The sequence below is a fragment of the Sus scrofa genome, chromosome 14 (assembly GCF_000003025.6).
Source record: "Sus scrofa isolate TJ Tabasco breed Duroc chromosome 14, Sscrofa11.1, whole genome shotgun sequence".
Lineage (NCBI taxonomy): Eukaryota > Metazoa > Chordata > Mammalia > Artiodactyla > Suidae > Sus > Sus scrofa.
The window spans coordinates 48,455,234-48,475,955 of record NC_010456.5 but is presented as its reverse complement, the minus strand read 5'-3'; the positions used below and the strand labels follow the sequence as shown (position 1 = coordinate 48,475,955).

The window sequence follows — 20,722 nt, the reverse complement described above, 5'->3', positions numbered from 1 at the left end:
GTGTACCCTTTCCCAGTACGTGTGCACCAGGGAGCCTCTTGCTCAGAGGCCTCCATGATGATGTCATCTGAGGATTTTCCACAACCGTCTCTGAATAAGGATTCTCTGAAACGTCGCTTTTTTCCCCAAAGTAGATTTTAAAATTCCAAAACTCATCTTCTCTGGAATCATCTGGTCTACCTGAGCTAACTACCCCAGGCCCGGAACTACTCCACAACAACTCAGGACAGATCCTGGTGCTGGTACCATCTAAAGGCATAATTCCCCTGCCTCAGGTCACGAGGAAACTTGCTCAAAGTGTGGTCCTCTGAGCCCCCGAGCAGCCCTCCTTGGTACAACTATCCCAAACAGCCAGGAAGCTCAAACTCTGGATTCCTATGAAATGGCTCCTTCTTTTAGCAAAACAACAGAAACACTGCCTTTATAATATCCTGAAAGCACTTTAAAAGAGCCCAGCAGCTGAGTAACATTTTTAGCCTCCTGAGTGCAGGGACCCAAAATGTATTACTCATCCTCAAACTTTCATTCAATGTGTTTTCTCATTTAAAATGAATGACAGAGGAGTTCCCACCATGGTGCAGTGGAAACAAATCCGACTAGGAACCATGAGGTTGTGGGTTCATTCCCTGGTCTTGCTCAGTGGGTTAAGGATCTGGTGTTGCCATGAGCTGTGGTGTAGGGAGGTTGCAGACGAGGCTCAGATCTGGCTTGCTGTGGTTCTGGCATAGGCTGGTGGCTACAGCTCCAATTGGACTTCTAGTCTGGGAATCTCCATATGCCATGGGTGCAGCCCTAAAAAGGACAAAAGACAAAAAAAAAAAAAAAAAAAAAAAAGGAAAAATTAAAAAAAATAAAATGAGTGACAGAAAGACAGAAGAGGAGTTCCCATCGTGGCTCAGTGGAAACAAATCTGACTAGCATCCATGAGGACACAGGTTCGATCCCTGGCCTTGCTCAGTGGGTCAAAGGATCCAGCATTGCTGTGAGCTGTGGTGTAGGTCACAGACATGGCTTGGATCTGGCATGGCTGTGGCTGTGGCTGTGGCGGTAGTGCAGGCCAGTGGCTACAGCTCCTGATTCAACCCCTAGCCTGGAACCTCCATATGCCTCGGCTGCAGCCCTAAAAAGACAAAAAAAAAAAAAAAAAGAAAGAAAGAAAGAAAGAAAAAAAGAAGAGAAATAAGGAAATAATTTTACTCTTTTAGGAATTCTCTCACTGCCAGTCCAGCTTCCAAGCCTCAACTATAGGCCTCTAGAAACATCAATGGATGAATCCACCCAGGGATGGAGGAAAATCTCATTAACCAATTTTACACAACTTCACTTTCACTACACCTTCTTTAAGCCATGTTTCAGAAGTGCAAGTTAGCTTATAGAAAACTAAGACATGAAATAGAAGCTCCATTTTCTTCTTTCAGTTCTAATGCTTTTTACACGCATGTCTGTCCTTCGAGGCTTTCTAAAATCTTCCCCCTATCCATCTAAACCCACATTCCCCTACCTCTGTAGAGGCCCTCTGAGCATTTCTGAGCCACGATGCATGGCTACTGGCTTGAGAGATTAGTCTAATATCTCCGATTCTCCAGGCATTAAGTTGCCTCATATGTAAAATACACTTAACAACGCATTCCCTACTGGGATGATTGGATGAGATAACATATAAATGTATCCAAAAAGCATAAAACCCATATTAATAAAAGTTCCTACTTTCCCTCCACTTAGAATCCCTCTCCTTCTAACTCTCCATGTCAAGGGGCCAAATTCTACCCCTTCACATTGGAGGCCAAGTGCCCACTTCTGTAGACAGTCATGCCCCGTCTCTTTTCTGATGTCACGGCTGGCACCGCACTGTTCCCTCTGTGTCTCTCCTGATTGTTTCTATGGGCGTGGGCTTGCCCCCCACCACACATGGGACTTAAAGCTCTGGACCCTGGTGTTGCCCTCAACACCCATCTCCTAAGCAGCCCTCAATCATGATTCTCTGACAGACCAATGATAAATGTGCCTTGACCAATACGTTCTTGGCTAACAACGAAATGTGCAGCCCATTTATAATTCCGTGTATTATAGAGCACTGCTTCTAAATAGGTCACCCAAAAAATGTGGCTGGAATGATCCCAAAATAGACGTGGCCCTGATTTTCTGGCCCCATGCTGTTTCTAGGGGTGAGCCTGCTCTGAACATCCCAGCTCTGTTCCCTCCTGGGTCAGTTACCTGAACCACTGTTGCTAAGCAGGCTGACGGAGAGCTCTTCTGTTCCACTGAAGTTCAAGAAGGACATGCCATCGCCAGGCTGGCGGGAAGCGCTGTGCCTGCAGAGAACAGAGCCCGGCACCTGGCTTAATGTGGATCATCACCTCTTTTATCTTGCTCACCTGTCTCCCAGGGGTTTTCAGCAAAAACAGGCCTGAATATTTGGACATGCAGGCTGGCAACATCTGGGATCCATATCACGGCTACCGGGCTGTGGGACTTGGGGTGTGTGCCGAGCTCTGGCCTCCTTTCCTGGCACCCCGGCTACCTCCCTCACACCCCACCGGACTGCCTGCCCTCTCTGCCCTAAAACACCCCCTGCCAGCACTGACAGAAGGAGTGTTGAATAGGTCCCAAGTTAATCTGGTAAAAAGAGTGATGCCCTACCTGGATCCCTCACTCATCCCACGGGATATAAGAGTGCTGAAAAAGGGGCAAATGATTGCTCTTTGCAAAGCATTTCCTAAAGCATCACAGGAACAGCAGGTTCAAGGGTAACCCAGGCTCATGCTTGTCAAGGCTTAAATGACTTTCTTCCTACACTGACTCTCTTTGGATGCCATGTGACACATTCAGAACTGGTTCAAAAAGACCTGTTCTATAAACTCAGGCCTTGGTTTCCATTGCTTTTAGCATTAACTTCTAAACCCAACAGGGGAATTTCTCAATGACAAAAATGACACAAGTCATAGACTGACTGCCCCAAAATATATAGCATGAGCCACCTGCCCCAGAACTCATTTGAGCCCTTGACTGAGGATTAGCGGGAACTCATGTTTGAGGTTTACAAAGCATGTTTTGGATTAAAGTGGAAGCTAAAGCACAGTTTAGGAAACAGCTCTGAAAAACATGAGGCTGTTTGCTTCACATTCAGCCCAGTGATGGGGGAAACACCAGCAAAAGAAGGGCCTGGATGCAGGCTGTCTCTTGGCATCTTATAAACGTGCGATTTCAGCAGCAGTCTGCTCTGCTCATCATCCTGGTGTCCGGGAGCGTCCTCCTGGCACCTCCCAGGGCCCTGTGCCCAGCCTCACCTCCCGGCGGCTTCGTGGTACGCTAACTCCAGCAGCTCTGCAGAGGAGTGGGTCGGGTCTCTCTGCCCGCTGCCCTGCAGCTCCGCCATATTCTGTCGGGTCTGGTGATGGATCTGGATGGCCTCTCCGGATGGTCCTACCCAGACAGAGATCCACTGAGCATCATTCCCCCGACAGCCAAGGCCCTGCACTTCCTCAACCTCCTCCTTCCCGCTACTGGGACACGGGTATAGGAGAGCCAGAGCGGCAACCCCGCCCACGGAGCTCCCAGAAGGGATGTTGCCTCTTCCAAGCAGGACTTATGCTCCTGTGAGCCCTCAGGGTTGTCATCCTGCTCAGCCTAAGCATATTTTGGGAGCCTCTGTGTCACACATATCACCTGAGATACGGTAAAGAAAGATCACAGTATAAGAGGCAGGGTGCACCTCCCAGGAGGGTTAACACAGCGAAACAAGAAGTAACACATGAGTGAGACACGGATAACTCTGTTAATACCCGAGACGGTAACAGTTCTGACTTCAACAGCAGAGGACGCACAAGTGCAAAATAGATGTGGAGTAGGAGATTAAGTCAGAATTTCATGGAAAAAAATGCCTCCTGGAGGATGAGACATTTCAGAACTGAGTGTTAAACCAGAGTAGCAGGTATTGAAGAAGGGGGTATCTGGGTGAAACCCCAAATGTGGAGGAGGCAAAATATGGGCAGGAGACCACCACTTTGCCCAGTAAAGAGAACCTCTGAGGATGGGGGTCGGAGGGCTTCTTAGAGGGCCAGGTGGGCAGAATATTTAGTAAATATATTTAGTTTTAGTAAAGTATGTGTGATGGGTGGGAGGAGGAAAAGCACAGAAGCGAGAAGAGCTGATGGCCACAGAAGAAACCCCCATAGTTGTCATAAGAGAACTCAAAGGGAACCAGTGGGAATGAATGATGACATGGGGAGATGGGGAGAAAGATGCCAGAAAGAAACAAGTCACCTGACTGATTAGGACACAGATGGGGAGGGTAGACCTCCAATTACAGCCAAAAGAACCAAATTCACTGCTCACCTATTAAACCTTTAACACCAAAAGCAAATATAAAAGAAAATATCTAGATACTTGCAGGCATTCAGGAGGATAGCTCCAGGATAAAACCCTGGCATTTAACATATCTGTTTCTCCGAAGCTCAGTAAGAGCCCATTAAGATGAAGTTTAATTTTAGTCACAGCTTTATAAAACCTCACTGTCATCTTCTTTAGGACAGAATGTAGATCAAAAAGGATGAGCCAGAAGAAATAATAAATTTGGAAAAATTTTTTTTTCTTTTTTAGTTTTGATGGGTTTTGAACTTTACGTAAATGAAATCATACAGAAAGTTCATACTCTTTTTAACTGGCCTTCTTTCACTGTTTGTCAATTTAAACATAGTTTGGGATGTGGTTGTAGTTTGTCTTTATGTCTGTAAAGCATCCTATTATAAAAAGGAAAACCCATTTATTTTACGTTTTTCCTCCCAATTTATTTAAACTAAACTAAAAGAAAAAAAAGCCCACAGTTCTCCATTTCTCAAAAAAAAATTTCTTTTTTTTCTTTTCAGGGCCACACCCATGCCACATGGAAGCTCCTGGACTAGGGGTAGAAGCAGAGCTACAGCTGCCGGCCTACACCACAGCCACAGCAATGGGGGATCTGAGCCAAGTCTTCAACCTACAGCTCATGGCAACACCAGATTCTTAACCCCCTGAGCAAGACCAAAGACCAAAACTGCATCCTCATGAATACTAGTTGGTTTCATAACCCACTGAGGCACAACTGGAACTCCCCCCCCAGATTTTCTTTTCAGCTGTCAGAGACCTTGAGAGAAAACAAAGTAACATAACTTGGTGTAACCAAGACAGTTAACATCAATATCCAGAGAGAAAGAGGGGAGGAAGGAGTGAGCAATGAGGCACCTTGGTCTCAAGAAAAGAAAGCAAGTGGCAAAGCACAATCCCATTCAAACAGAAAAAAGGAGCTGCTGGGTCTACACAGACAGCTAGACAAAGCCCACTCCCAAGCTGTCCTCAAGGAGCCTTGCAGGAGCCCCAGCAAAAAAGTGGGAGTGGTCACCCTACCTCCAGGGTGGGGATGGGGCTCCATGGGTGCAAACAAGATGAGATCTTTGAACATGGTCATGGGTGACCAGTGCTGGAGCTCCCAGGCTGGACTCTTTTCCAAGGACCCAACTTACCCACAGGAAAAGTGTGCATCCAGCGCCTCCTGTTGGACGTGAGCTTCATGGGCATCCGAGAGGGTGCAAAGGGGTTAATCAGTGCCCGCTGGGGCGTGTATCCCCCAGGTCGAACATGCAGCATGGACTCTGCACTGCCCACGTGGAACCTCCCTGGTGCGCTGGAGTCCCGCTGTGGTGGCTCCATCATGTTCTCCAGGACGTCTGCAGGGTATTGCCAAGGGAGGCACAGAGAGAAAGCACAGGGTCACAGTGAAAGCAGAGCTAGGCAGCATCAACCAAGGCTGATAAGGTTCTCAGAGAGCGTATGTGTTAGGGAATGAGGGAAATGAGCAAAATCACCAAATGATAAAGGAATGAAATACTGGGTTTACTTTTCAAGAACTTGGGAGAAGGGTTCTGGTTCCTAAATCTGATGGGGAGGCCCACAGATTGCCTGGAGACTCTGGACACGGAGCTGCATGCAATGGCTCAATGCTGGGGACTTGAGCTGTCTCCCTCTGGGATGGGGTAGGAGTATTCTGTACATTGGAGGAACAAGACAAATAGATAGATGATGGCCAGAAGGGCTGATCCTAGCAGGGACAACCAATGTGCTCACTAGACATGTTTGAGTTTCCTCTGAGGCACACAAGGAAACTGTAGTTTCCAGCCCCTCTTCACTGCGCCAAATAACTGAGTTCCAGCCAATAGAACACAAGAGGAAGGGACATGCTCCAACTGAAGTCCTGGCCCACAAATATCTCCATGCCTGATCTCCACTCTCTTCTTTCCTGCTGTAACAACTCTGGAAACAGTGTTGATGACCATGGCATCCCAGGCTGGAAGGACCCTGGGGCCCTGAGTGACTGAGTGGATCAGAACACCCTCCCATCGATGCAGTAGCCTGGAACATGATTAAGTAATCAAATGTTATTGTGTTAAAAATAAACAAATTATTGCGAGAAAAGACTGAACCAATGGATGCATCCTTGACCAGGCCAAGAGATGGCATGATATTTAGACTCAGCCTGTCCCATCCAATGGCACACAGGTCCAAACTGCTGAAAGCCACAACCAACTCCCTTGGTGAGTGTCCCACATTCACAAAGCAATCACCCAGGTTAGAAAGTGGGTCCAGTAGATGAAAATTCCATGGCATCAAAGAATCTGTCTTGTGCACCCTTATCTACTCAATGCCAACCAAAGAACCTGATATATTGTAATATTTAGCTCCTCAAGCCAGCATGCATGCAAGAGGAGAACATTCAAATCTCCATGAAAGCTGTATTTCTCATTGTAAATTAGCGAACTGATGTTCCAATGTACCAAATAAAGAATATAATCTAATTAGTTATCATGGAAATAAAAGGAGCAAACTCATTTAAAAAAAGATGAATACAGAGTTCCCACTGTGGCTCAGTGGAAATGAATCTGACTAGCATCCATGAGGACACAGGTTTGATCCCTGGCTTTCCTCAGTGGGTTAAGGATCCAGTATTGCCGTGAGCTGTGGTGTAGGTCATAGACATGGCTTGGATCCTGAGTTGCTGTGGCTGTGTTGTAGGTTGGCAGCTACAGCTCTGATTCAACCCCTAGCCTGGGAACCTTCACAAAGACAAAAAAACAAAAAACAAACAAAAAAAGATGAGTACATGCTTTGAAAAGGATAAGATATAGGACTAAAGGATGAAGTGGGTCAAAAATACAGGTAGAGGAAAAGGGAAATGTTTCCTATGTTAGGCTGGGTGGGCAGATGGTTACAATCTCTAAATGTAACAGAAAAACTTGAAACAAAAGGCATGTAGACGGTATTGCTGTATATTGTTCTAGTGGATTGCTTTTTGGCTTTTCCAATAAACTCCCACATAGCATTAAAGGATGCTGAAGTCAATTCTACTATTCAGATAATTTTTAGGAAAACTGTTTTCAAAACTACTTGCATTAAGAACAACTTTATTAGGAGTTCCCGTCGTAGCTCAGTGGTTAACGAATCCAACTAGGAACCATGAGGTTGCAAGTTCGGTCCCTGGTCTCACTCAGTGGGTTAAGGATCCAGTGTTGCCATGAGCTGTGGTGTAGGTTGCAGATGTGGCTTGGATCCTGCGTGGCTGTGGCTCTGGCGTAGGCTGGCAGCTACAGCTCCGATTAGACCCCAGCCTGGGAACCTCCACATGCCGAGGGAGTGGCCCAAGAAATGGCAAAAAGACCAAAAAAAAAGAGAACAACTTTATCGGAGTTCCATGGTGGGTCATCACAGTGTTGTCACTGCTGTGACATGACTTTGATCCCTGGCCCAGGAACTTCCACATGCCACAGGCTTGGCAAAACAAACAAACAAACAAAAAAACACCAATGTTATCTTCTCAGAGATCTGGCTATTAGAATAAAGGTTTTTAAAGGACTAATGTTTAGCAGAATTTAACTCTTACTACAGACCCATCTAAGAATACGCTCAGCAAAATGGGAGTATAATTGCCAGGCAAACTTAGAATTTTCAGGTGGGAAAAAGCTAACCTAGAAATCTTCAAAAGCACTAAAAATTTTTTAATGTAGGTGAAATGAGTTTTATGCCATAGTCATGTAATTAAATACCTGCTCCTTTCTCTTTCAGAAAATCTCTTTTCAAAAATCAAAAGTTCACTGGCCCTTGGCATAGTATATGCAGTGCCTAATGGATAAAAGGGCCCTGCTTGGTCCCCGGGAGCTGCTGGCTTCCCTTTCCAATTGCTGGTCGTAGAAAACACTTTTTACCCTTTGGGACCCTTCCAGGGCAACAGGAGGCAGCTATGTGCACACAACAGTCCTAAATCAGTGATCAGAAGTCAGGAGGGCCATACTTCCTTTTTTTTTTGTCTTTTTTTGGGGTTTTTTTTTTGCCTTTTCTAGGGCCACTCCCACAGCACATGGAGGTTCCCAGGCTAGGAGTCAAAGCAGAGCTGTAGCTGCCAGCCTACGTCAGAGCCCCAGCAACTCAGGATCCGAGCCGCGTCTGCAACCTACACCACAGCTCACGGCAACGCCGGATCCTTAACCCACTGAGTGAGGCCAGGGACCGAACCTGCAACCTCATGGTTCCTAGTCGAATTCAGATTCGTTAACCACTGAGCCATGACGGGAACACCCATGCTTCCATTTATATGACAGTGGGAAGGCGTGGCTCTAAAGGGTAGCAGCAGGAAGCCAGTGGTGGGGAATAGTTCTGTATCTTTTTTATTTTTTGGCCACACCCATGGAATGTGGAAGTCCAGGGCCAGGGATCAAACTGGCGCCATATAGCAGTGACAATGCCAGATCTTTAACCCACTGAGCCACCGGGGAACTCCAACAGTTCTATATCCTAATTGTGATGCTGGTCATTTAAGTCTACACATGTGATAAAGATAAAACTGCATAGAAACACACACACGCACACATGCATGCATGCACAAGAGCATGCAAAATCAAAGAGTTCTGGAAGTTCCTTCATGGCTCAGAACGTTAAGGATCTGATGTTGCTGCAGCTCTGGTTACAGTTGTGGTGCAGGTTTGATCCCTGGTCTGGGAGCTTCTACATGCCTCAGGGGAAGGTGAGGTGAGGCCAAAAAGGTGAGGTGTGGCCAAAAAGAGAAAAAAACAACAAACTGGTGAACACTGAACATGCTCTGTGGATTGTACTGAGGTCAGGTTCCCAGCTTTGATATTTTATTATAGTTATGCAAGATGTTACCATTGGGACACATGAGTGAGAGCTACACAGAACCTCCCAGGAGGTTATTACTATTATTGCAATTTCCCAGGAATCCATAATTATTTCAAAATAAAAAGTTCTCAAAAAAGGCAGGAAGGGCCTGTATGCTTAAGCTGCAGATGCTGCTGGAATGACAAGAGAAGAGCCAGGAAAAGCAGCACCTGTGCTCCACAGGGCACACAGGCTTCACAGGTAACTTGAAGTGGAATAAAGGATGGAGTTTTAAGTGTGGCTTGAATGAAAATACTAGGGAGATAAGCAAACGCTTTTGACTTTGGGCCTATGAAAATCTCCACCTTAACATGTGGAAAGGTGGACAATTACAGGCATAAGAGAAGAAGGGGTAGAGACAAAAAAAGTAACACACACACACACACACACACGCACACACACAGAGTGCACGGCACTGGCATGGAAATAATTAAGATGTGGGACTTAGAGCCCACACCTGGCCACAGCCCTCCATCCTCTACTGCAGGAAGGAAGCTGTCCCATCCCTGCCCAGCCCTGCCCAGCCCTGCCCTCTGACCTCGAGTGCTGGTGTAGCCCAAAGAGCTGCTGACTTCGTACTGGTGCAGGTGGGGGTGAGGGATCATCAGGATGTTGGCGCTCCTGCCCAAGGAGCTGTCGTCGGAAGCCTGGCTCCTCACCTCCTCAGTGGGCAGTGCACGGCCAGGCAGGGAAGGGCTAGATGAGACATCGCAGGAGCTAGCACTCTTTCGACTGTGGCTCTCCCGCTCACGCACAGACCTAGTGGGTGAGAGACTGATCACCACAAAGCGGGGGAGCCAAGGTCCCACCTAGAGTTAAAACTCCTGGACCAACACCAGCCTGAGCTACTGGGGAGACCAATACCCAAACTCCCAGCATGACCTCTGAGTGGAGATAAGGTAGAAGATCTCTGCCCCCAGCAGCTCAAGACGTCATGGAACAAGGTGGGGTGGGGGGTGGGAAGGGCTGTTGGTCCTCGAATGGCCAGAGTCCTGGGATCAGAGCTAAAAATGGGGTAACCAGACATGACAGGATGCGACCCAAGAGCTGCCTGACAAGTTTCCTGGCATAAAACTATTGAACCTAAATCTAACCAAGCCTCCAGAGATAATTGTCAGTTTACAGGAAATTCAGAGATGGCAGGACAAGTGAAATGTTATAAGGAAATAAACAGCCAAACGAAGAAAGCAAGACACTACAGTCACAGGAAAAAAACTTCACCATGAATGGCAACATGCATATCTTCTCTAGATCCCAGTTCAAACAAACTGCAAAAACTACACTGTTGAGACAGTTTGGAAATCTGGATAGGGACTGGCTATCTGAGGCTATTAAGGAATTAGTGTTAATTTTGTTACCAGTGACAAGGGTCCTGAGATCATGGGGTTTTTAAAAATTCTTATTTGTTAGAGACACATGCTAAAATATTTACAGCTTTAAAAAAAAAGGATACCTGAGATCTGTTTTAAAATACTCGAGAGAAATTTAACATGTGGGAGAAGTGACAAAACAAGACTGACAACATGCTGACAACTGTTCATTACACCAACCTCTCTATTTGAATGTTTCCTTAATAAAGATTTAAAGAAACAGTATGCCCTTATTAAAACATGAAATTCCCTAAGGGGAAAACCCCTGGAAGCAGTAGAAAGAAGGATCAGAAGGAGAAGCCTGATGGGGAGGCAAAAATTCAGAATGGAAGGGTCAACAACTGCAAAAGGGTGGCCCCTCTGGCATCACAGCTGTTCTCTTTCCACCTGGAGGGATTTGTTTTAAGTGAGAACTTGAACAGAGCCTGAAATCCATCGATCCCAAGGGCTTGACTACACATTTCATTATTTCAATGATAAATATCCTAGCCCCAGCATAAGCTCAGCCCAGGGCAGGGATGGAGCACTGGGTCTGTGCCTTCAAGGAGCACATGGCTTGAGTCTCTGAGATACAAGATCTTGCAGTCTTTGATCAGAAAAAAGAAAACCAAGGACCTTGGACAATGAAAGATTCCTAGATACTAAGAAGACAGGCACTGCCAAGCCCAAGGCAGCATCTCTGTGCAGGGGAGCTGCTGTGAACAGCGCTTACTCTGATCACTAAGCATTTTCAGGACTGCACATCAGGATGGGATGAAGGAAAAGGACAGAAGACGAGGATGTGGCCACTAACAGCCCATTTGTCACAACATGAAGAGACAGAGTAGCCTTCCAATTAGTGGTGCTGAGGTAAAGCACCTTTCCAAATCTAAACAATGTGGAAAATGAACTCATGGTACTTGGCCAACTAGAGGAAAAAAAATAGGCTGGAAAAAAAAAATAGGGAGTTTCTGTCATGGCACAGAGGAAACGAATCTGACTAGGAACCATGAGGTTGCAGGTTCGATCCCTGACCTCGCTCAGTGGGTTAAGGATCTGAAGTTGCCTTGAGCTGCGGTGTGGGTCACAGACTTGGCTCAGATCTGGCATTGCTGTGGCTGTGGTGTAGGCCAGCAGTTACAGCTCCTATTTGACCCCTAGCCTGGGAACCTCCATATGCCTCGGCTGCAGCCCCAAAAAAGAAAAAAAAAAAAAAAAAAAGACTAGAGCTCTGTTTCACACATTCACTTAAAAACAAAAACAAAAACTGGAGTTCCCATTGTGGCTAAGGGAAAACAATCTGACTAGTATCCATGAGGACACATGTTCAATCTCTGGCCTCGCTCAGTGGCTTAAGGATCTGGCATTACCATGAGCTGTGGTATAGGTCGCAGATGTGGCTTGGATCCAAGTTGCTGGGGCCTCGTGGTATAGGCCCTCATTTACAGCTCCAATTCAACCCCTAGCCTGGGAAAATCCATAAGCCATGAGTTTGGCCCTAAAAAGACGAAAGCAAAAAAAAACCAAAAATACTAGAGTTCCTGATGTGGTGCAATGGGATCAACAGTGTCTCTGTAGTACCAGGACGCAGCCCAGCACAGTGGGTTAAAGGATTGCCACAGCTGCAGTGTAGGTTTCAACTGAAGCTCAGATCTGATCCCTGGGTGGGGAACTCCAGATGCCATGGGGGGACCAAAAAAAATAAAATAAAAATAAATTTAGAAAAAAAATCTACCTAAGACCTATACAGACCTAAGCATAAAAACCAAGACTATGAAACATTAGAAGAAAATATAAAAAACATCTTCTAACCTTGAAGTAGGGAAGGCTTTCTTACACAAGACCCAGAAATGAATGTTGATAAATCTGACTACATCACAATGAAAAACTATTACGTGACTAAAATCCCATGGAGCAAATCTTAAAAACAGAAATTAAAGAAAGAAAAGTTTGGGATAGGAGTTCCCGTCATGGAGCAGTGGTTAACGAATCCGACTGGGAACCATGAGGTTGAGGGTTCAATCCCTGGCCTTGTTCAGTAGATTAACAATCCGGCATTGCCATGAGCTGTGGTGTAGGTTGCAGATGTGGCTCGGATACTGTGTTGCTGTGGCTCTGGCGTAGGCTGGAGGCTACAGCTCCGATTAGACCCCTAGCCTGGGAACCTCCATATGCCGCAGGAAGTGGCCTAAGAAATGGCAAAAAGAAAAAAAAAAAGAAAAGTTTGGGATAAACAATAGGGTCCTACTGTACAGTACAGGGAACTATATCCAATCTCCTGGAATAGACTGTGACAGAAAATAATATAAAAAAGAAAAAAAATATATATATATATCTGAGTCAGTTTTTTCTTTTTAATGTCTTTTTTTTTTTTTTTTAGGGCCACACCCACAGCGTACGGAGGTTCCCAGGCTAGGAGTCAAATCGCAGCTGCAGCTGCTGGCCTACACCACAGTCACAGCAAAACGGGTTCCGAGCCATGTCTGCGACCTACACCACAGCTTATGGCAAAGTCGAATTCCCAACCCACTGAGCCAGGTCAGGGATCAAACCCACATCCTCATGGATACCAGTCAGATTCATTTCTATTGCACCACAACGGGAACTCCATAACTGAGTCAGTTTGCCATATACTGAAATTAGCACAATATTGTAAATTAACTATAATTTAGTAATAATAATAAAAAGATGAGTCTCTTGGCCTCTGGGAAAATAAACCTAAGAAGCTCTAAGCCCTAGGGTTTCTATATATATTAGTGGCCACCCAGTGAAATGAAGATTCCAGAATTCACAAACTGCTTCTCCTTGGCTAGAATAAGCAGAATGCCCTCCTTATTTGGGGACCACACTTCACAGCAGAAGTAACTTAACAGATTAGCTTGGCCAGAGAACTGGAAAACAGCCTCCCTGGCAATCTACGTACTACGGCTTCCATCTGGCTAATTTTAAAACATTTTCAAGGTTGCTCTCACACAGATCCCTACCCGGGGCCCCAGGTTTCCCTAAGCAGTTTTTACATCTGGCCCAAAGTGTGTGTGGCAGAAAACCTGCAGGTGACGAGGCGCTGAGCCCGGGATGGGCCTGGGAGCCTGAAGACCTGCGCGTCGTAAGCGTCATAATCCACTTGAATGGGAAGGGTGTTCTCAGATTCTTTTGGAGTCCCCAGAGCTGAAACACGGAAATAATACAAATTGTCATCAAAACACATTTCTGAGGCCTCAGAAAGTTTTCATCAAAATCCGAGAGACCCTAGTCATCATTACCATCTCCCTCTGGAAAAGTTCAAAAAAAACCCATTCATCAGGTTGCTTGCTGAGATTAAACCATTTTCGTGTCAAAGTGATACAGAAACAACTATTTACTAGCACTTAAGCCAAGGTGATGGCAGCATTTCCTTCTGTGATCCCACTTTTAAAATATCATCTTAATGTGTATGTTGAATCCTTTTTAAAACTTTATATCCCATCCCTACAAGTGACCTATGGAAAAGAAAAACAAGGTTTTGTCATCACCCAGTTTGCAACTGACAGGACAAAAATATACATGGTCATCAAGGGACCTTCCGAAGGTCGCACAAGGGGAACTCTAGTCTCCCAACTCAGCTGTGAACTCTTCACAAAACTTCACAAAATCTTGTTGCCATCTGTCAACTGACTCTCTAAAAGTGATGCAAGGCAGAAAAATACTCACATGTATCGCGGCCATTTTTTGCTTTCTCAGAGGCAGGCTGTAAAATTAAAGAGATAATTTATCCCTCCCTCCTTTGCCAGGTAGAACTTAGCACCAGGCCCAGCACATGGGGGGCTCCTCCTCAGGGGTGGAAACCATGTCCCACCCCCCCTTATAATTGTCGAGAGGGCAAGAGCCAATGCCTGACACCCCCCGCAGCAGTGTTGGGCCTACTGGGTCCTTCGCTTCCCACCTCACCTCCTGTTCACTCTCACAACTCTATCCAGTGGGGACATGGACCCCACTTTACGGGGGAGGATGTTCAGTTCTAGAGATAATGAAGGGTTTGCTCAACATCACACCACTAGCAGGTACACAGCCAAAATCCAAGCCCAGCTCCTCAGACTCTTGGTCAATCTACTGGTGTGTCTGTCCTTCCAGAACCCAGTTCCACTGACCCAGCCCCTGCAGGGGTCCCCCTTCCCCCGTGGCAGTTCACCTGTCTACCAGCACCCACTAGAGTTAAGCACTCGGTGGAGGGCTCTTGAGCCACAGTGGGGCACAAGGGTAGAGAGAAAACTTTACTTTTTTTCATGACCCTTTAACCTTCCATAACAATACTTATTCTTTCTTTTTTAAAATGATCACATTGCAGAAAAGTCCCTCCATGTCCACTTTGCCTAGAATGGTTGTGGTGAGGATGTCAAACCTCAGAAGGTAGGAGAGGCCCTTTCTGAACAGAGGTCTCTCCCCCAGAACTTCACTACTTGACACAGCCTATTTTAGGGGCCCTCACACTCCTCCAAATATTTCCCCTATTATAATAGTAACCCTAAGCCCTCAGTGCCCCCATAGAGGGAAGAAGTGGCACTGATATTACTGATGTAACCGTCACTACAGGTCAACAGTTATAATTTATAGTTCAGTTCTGGTAGAAACAGGCTGCCGGGTGGGAGCATCCTAGTCTGGAGCCTACATACATAATGCCTGTTTTCCTCTTCATATCACATCGTGAACACTTCCAAATTCTTAAAACCGGCATTTTTTTTTCTGCCTTTTTTTTTTTTTTTAGGGCCACACCTGCAGCATATGGAAGTTTCCAGGCTAGGGGTCAAATCAGAGCTGTAGCAGAAGTTCCTCAGCCAGGTCAAATCCTTGCCACAGCAGCAACCCGAGCCACCACAGTGACAATACCGGATCTTTAACCTGCTGGGCCACCAGGGACTTCTCAACTTCTCACTATTTTCAATAGACCTAGAACAAGATCTATCTGCATACAATATTCTCAGTTATTTCCTTAGATCACGTGGCCACAATGGAATTTCCTGGTAAAATGACCTGAACGTTTGCATGGTTCTTAATATGCCTGGCTAAACGGCCTTCTATAAGTATTTTCTATCAACTAAGCACTCACACACCAATGTCACCACATTTTTCTAGCATTTGGTATAATTGTCACTATTGTTTTAAACCTATTTGGTAAGCAAAAAAAGAATCCTCACTCTTGTCTGAATTTGCATTCCTTTACTCCTAGGATGTGATCTTTTTTTTTTTTTAACCGTATTTCCCCTCTGCTATAATGTATACCCATGTCTTTGTCCCTACTGGCGTCGGGGTGGTCTCAATATGTGAACAAAATGTAATGAAAATAACTCTTTGTTGTATTTTTGCCAAAGACACTTCTTGCAATCTGGGGTTTGCCCTGTTGTTGATTTAATGTAGAAAACTGTAAAGTTCTAAGGCAAATTTCTATTTTTTTTTCCTTTTGTCCTTTTAGGGCTGCACCTGCGGCATGTGGAGGTTCCCAGGCTAGGAGTCTAATCAGAATGGTAGCTGCTGGCCTACACCACAGCCATAGCAACGCCAGATCCGAGCTGCATCTATGACCTACACCGCAGGTCACAGCAACACAGGATCCTTAACACACTGAGCAAGGCCAGGGATCAAACCTGCAACCTCATGGTTCCTAGTCAGATTCGTTTCCGCTGTGCCATGACAGGAAATCCACAAATTTCTTAAACACTATTCAACGACCACTGGAGACTACGAGGGAGCTCAGGGCCAAAAGAACCACCTTGGTGTGTTAGTCCCTGAAGGTTCTGCTGGTGAGTGAAACCTACCTTCTTTCCTGCCAGTTTTATTCGTGGGGTGAAACTATTACAAAAGAGTTGGCTTTTCGACGTGTAGAAACTGTGAAAGAAACACAGGGGTCATTCATCTAAACCCCTTTCATTCGTTTTTTTAAAAAAATTGGGGGATTGTTCATTTTACAATTTTTCTTTTCTTTTTTTTTTTAAGGCCGCACCTGCGGCATATGGAAGTTCCCAGGCTCAAATCAGAGCTGCAGCTACTGGCCTACACCACAGCCACAGCAACACCAGATCTGAGCCACATCTGCAACCTATACCACAGCTCATGGCAACACTGAATCCTTAACCCACTGAGCAAGGCCAGGGATCAAACCCGAATCCGCATGGATACTAGTCGGGTTCTTAACCCGCTGATCCACAAAAACTTCTAAACCCCTTTCATTTTAAACCTCAAGACATGGTTGGACTCCCAGCTGTGGTCCAGCCCTCCCAGGAATGGCTTTGTCTCAGGCCTCAATGATCTTCCCAGTCCTAACTTTCTTTTGTAATTATGACAAAACATTAGTTATGTTTTTTTGTTTGTTTGTTTTTGTCTTTTTGCCATTTCTTGGGCCGCTCCTGCGGCATATGGAGGTTCCCAGGCTAGGGGTCAAATCGGAGCTGTAGCTGCCAGCCTACGCCAGAGCCACAGCAACGCGGGATCCGAGCCGCGTCTGCAACCTACACCACAGCTCACGGCAACGCCGGAACCTTGACCCACTGAGCAAGGGCAGGGATCGAACCCGCAACCTCATGGTTCCCAGTCGGATTCGTTAACCACTGCGCCACGACGGGAACTCCTAGTTATGTTTTTAATTATTGTTCTATTCCTTTTTTTCCCCATAAATAGTCTCATGTGCGCTAGTCCTGACTCCTAGAGATCAGAATCTCCTCCTTGAACCGAACTTGGCAGGAACACTGAGGCCTGGTCCCATGTGAAGAAGAGGCACGGGTACTTTTCTTTCTAAGGCCCAGTGTTGGTCTGCTATGGTCTGTGGTAGTTGGGGATAGTCATGGAAATAAGTACTTTAAAACTGCTTTTATGTTTTTTACCATAGACTGTTCCACCACTGCTTTGCATATAGAGAAGCTTTAAGCAAATGTTAGAACATTGGTTTCCACATCTTTTTTTTTTTTGCCATGCCTGAGGCACACAGACACTCCCAGGCTCGAGATCGAACTAGCACCATGGCAGTGATCACATCAGATCCCTAAGTGCTAGGCTACCAGGGAACTCCTCCTCCACATTTTCTTGATAACAGATTTTGTAGTAAGAAAATAGTTTGGAGGAGAAATGGTGGGAATTGGAATGGAATCCCTGACCACCTGCAAATCAGTATGTCACCCACCTGTGGTTTATCCAGTGAGGGATGTTATAGTCATCGCCCAGGTGGGAGTCGCGAGGAGCACTCCGATTGTGCAGCTGAAAGGGAACAAGCCAGGGCACAGGTCAGCTGGAAGCAGGCAGCACCGGAAACTGCTCCAGCTTCCCTGAGTCTAACTGTTCTCATGATCACCCTGGTGCTGGGACCTGGCCTTTAGTGAGCAGCGTGAAATTGAGTCACCTTGAACAACGGGACAGCATGTAGCGGTTGCTCCCCCATGCACACCAAGTCCACACCAATTCCTAAGAAAGGAAAGACAAAAAGAGTTGGGGGGTAGGGAAGAGCAGAGGTGGGTGTCCCAGTCTATCAGCGATGTGGGTCACGTGGATCAGGGTACAAGGCATAGGCCACACACCATCCCCATCAGCACTGCCCATACAGCTGAGAAATAAACAGATGCATTTTGTCCCCTTTTTACCAAGTCCCATCACACCTGCCACTAACAAGTGCTTGACATTTAGCCTGCCTTGCAGATTACAGTTTGTCAAAAAGACCAGTGGGCCTCTAAGACTACAGTTTCAAGGCCAGAAAGGAAAGGGAACCTTGTCATCTCAGTAACAAGGCCAAAAAAATCCCCTGTGCTAAACAGAGCTTCTTTATTAGCAATCTGGATTTATGTTCCCAACTTCATCTTGTTGTTGGAACACAAATCAAATTAGGGGAGGGGGTGCAAGTTGGGGATGCATGGTACCAACTGGAGGTGAGCCGATGGTCCTTCACAGGACGCTCTGATGGACACTGACCAAGATGATCCCCAGAAGTGTTCTCCAGTGTCAAATATAAATTCAGAATACCAGTTATGTCCTCCAGGCAGAAAAAGATACATTTACAGATTAAGACTGGCAATTAGGGTGGAATTCCCTGATGGTTCCATGGGTTAAGAATCTGGCCTTGTCACTATTGTGGCTAGGTTACTGCTGTGGCACAGATTTGATCCCTGGCCCAGGAACTTCCACATGCCAAGGGTGCAGCCAGAAATAAATAAATAAACAAAATAAACGATAAAAGCTAAACAGTAAGTGAAATACCAAAAAAAAAAAAAAAAAAAAAAGGACTGGCAATTAGGAAGTTCCCGTTGGGTTCAGCAGAAACAACCTGACTAGTATCCATGAGGATGCAGGTTTGATCCCTGGCCTCACTCAGTGGGTCAGCGATACGGCATTGCTCTGAGCTGTGGTGTAGGTCACAGACACAGCTAGAATCCTGCCTTGCTATGGCTGTGGCTGTGGCCAGCAACTGCAGCTCTGCTTCGACCCCTAGCCTGGGAACCTCCATATGCTATGGGTATAGTCCTAAAAAGCAAAAAAGAAAGAAAAAAGAAAAAAAATCTGTCAATTAGGGGACTTCCCTGCTAGCTCAGTAAGTTGGGATCTGGTGTTGTCACTGCTATAGTACAGGTTCAATCCCTGGCTTGGGAACTTCCACATGCTGTAGGTAGAGCCAAAACAAAAACAAAACTGGCAATTAGGAAATAAATCTGCCTAAGTGTGCATGACCCAGCATGTCCTAAGCCAAATGACCATGGAACTCTTTGTCACCTGACATTACTCACTCTAGACTTCAGATCCTCAATGCTCAGAGCCCTAAGGGAGGTCAGGCTATAACACTGGGACCCAGAGCAGCGTTGGGGGCATTACCGTTATCTATCATCCGCTGCTTGGTCAGGATCATGAGCAGCCGGTCCACTTCAAACACACCCACCCCAGGCGTGATCACCACAGACATCTGCCCAGTTCGGTCGAAGTTGCGGTTGATGTAGTGCTTGTCAAACACTTGAAACAAAGCAGAAAGTCCTCTAGTGAGTCCATCTTTTCAGAAACTAAGCATCTCTGTGCCCTGGGACCATTTTGTCCATGTTTCTGTTAGACTGATTGCCACATCCCGGTCTGAATTCCTCTCTGTCCTTCCCCTTGTACATTGAGAAGTGCTTGAATGCAGGTCTATGTCCCTGTTGCCTTTGTTATTCCTCCTCTTCAATGCCTAATGCTTGCCTTGTGCAGACTTAAATGCCCAAATTTCATGGTGTTAATTTAAACCATCCATAAATGAGTCTGTATTAAAACTTAGAAGAATCAAGTGTTAATTTAAGACAATATTTAAGAGAGCAGAACAGAGGAGTTCCCATCATGGCTCAGTGGTTAACGAACCCAACTAGGAACTATGAGATTGAGGGTTTCATCCCTGGCCTTGCTAAGTGGGTTAAGGATCTGGCATTGCCGTGAGCTGTGGTGTAGGTCACAGACACGGCTTGGATCCTGCGTTGCTGTGGCTCTGGTGTAGGCCGGCAGCTGCAGCTCCAATTGGACCCCTAGCCTGGGAACCTCCATATGCCGTGGAAGCGGCCCTAGAAAAGGCAAAGAAAAAAAAAAAAGGGCAAAAAAAGATTTACTAAAAAAGACCCCATGCTCTAGAATGTCTAACACCTGGGTACAGACACAGGGAAGGTGATACACATAGTGAAGTGACCACACATCACCTCTTCTGTCAGTGGCCAGTGATGGGCAGACACCTAACCAGAGCTGGAACATGGAATCCTGAACAGAGAGCAGAGACAGGTTTGCTGGGAGCTGAACTTGGCTCTATGAATTCCTGCAGCTGTGGTCCCAGAACCACCTTTGTCCCCGTCTCCTTCAACAAGGTGTTCAAGCCTTTCCTGGTTGTCCCCTGAGTCCCCTGTATCCTTAAATTTCCTTTTTTGGGGGAGTTCCCACTGCGGTGCAGTGGGTTAGGATCTGACTGCAGTGGTTCAGGTTGCTGCAAAAGCATGGGTTCGCTCCCCAGCCCTGCACAGTGGGTTAAATTGTTGCCACAGATACAGCATAGGTCACAGCTGCAGCTCAGATTCAATCTTTGGCTCAGGAACTCCCATAATTTGTGGGGCAGTCATAAAAATAAAGTTTTTAAAAAATTCCTTTTTTGTTTGAGTTTAGTAGGTTCCTATTATCTGCAAACAAAGTATCTCACGTAACACATAAACACAGGAACATTCAGA

The 20,722-nt window shown here is 46.0% G+C and overlaps 1 protein-coding gene across 15 annotated transcripts in view; it reads right to left on the bottom strand.

Annotated features, from left to right (window-relative positions):
• The window catches only part of DEPDC5 (DEP domain containing 5), a 101,743-nt gene that overhangs the window by 47,575 nt on the left and 33,446 nt on the right, over window positions 1-20,722 (bottom strand). For 11 of the 15 annotated variants that reach the window (XR_002338345.1, XM_013983091.2, XM_005670871.2 and 8 more), the window contains exons 15-24: window positions 19,368-19,502; window positions 17,911-17,972; window positions 17,695-17,768; window positions 16,337-16,406; window positions 14,238-14,274; window positions 13,595-13,715; window positions 9,737-9,957; window positions 5,499-5,702; window positions 3,288-3,423; window positions 2,215-2,312 (exon numbers count right to left, since the gene is read on the bottom strand). Coding sequence is in view for 14 of the 15 variants with exons in the window: in XM_013983091.2 (XP_013838545.1) it covers window positions 2,215-2,312; window positions 3,288-3,423; window positions 5,499-5,702; window positions 9,737-9,957; window positions 13,595-13,715; window positions 14,238-14,274; window positions 16,337-16,406; window positions 17,695-17,768; window positions 17,911-17,972; window positions 19,368-19,502 (1,158 nt within the window). In the remaining variant the exon portion in view is untranslated. The remainder of the gene's footprint in view (window positions 1-2,214; window positions 2,313-3,287; window positions 3,424-5,498; window positions 5,703-9,736; window positions 9,958-13,594; window positions 13,716-14,237; window positions 14,275-16,336; window positions 16,407-17,694; window positions 17,769-17,910; window positions 17,973-19,367; window positions 19,503-20,722) is intronic. The other 4 variants (XM_013983094.2, XM_021072344.1, XM_021072345.1 and 1 more) reach the window with 1 other exon arrangement.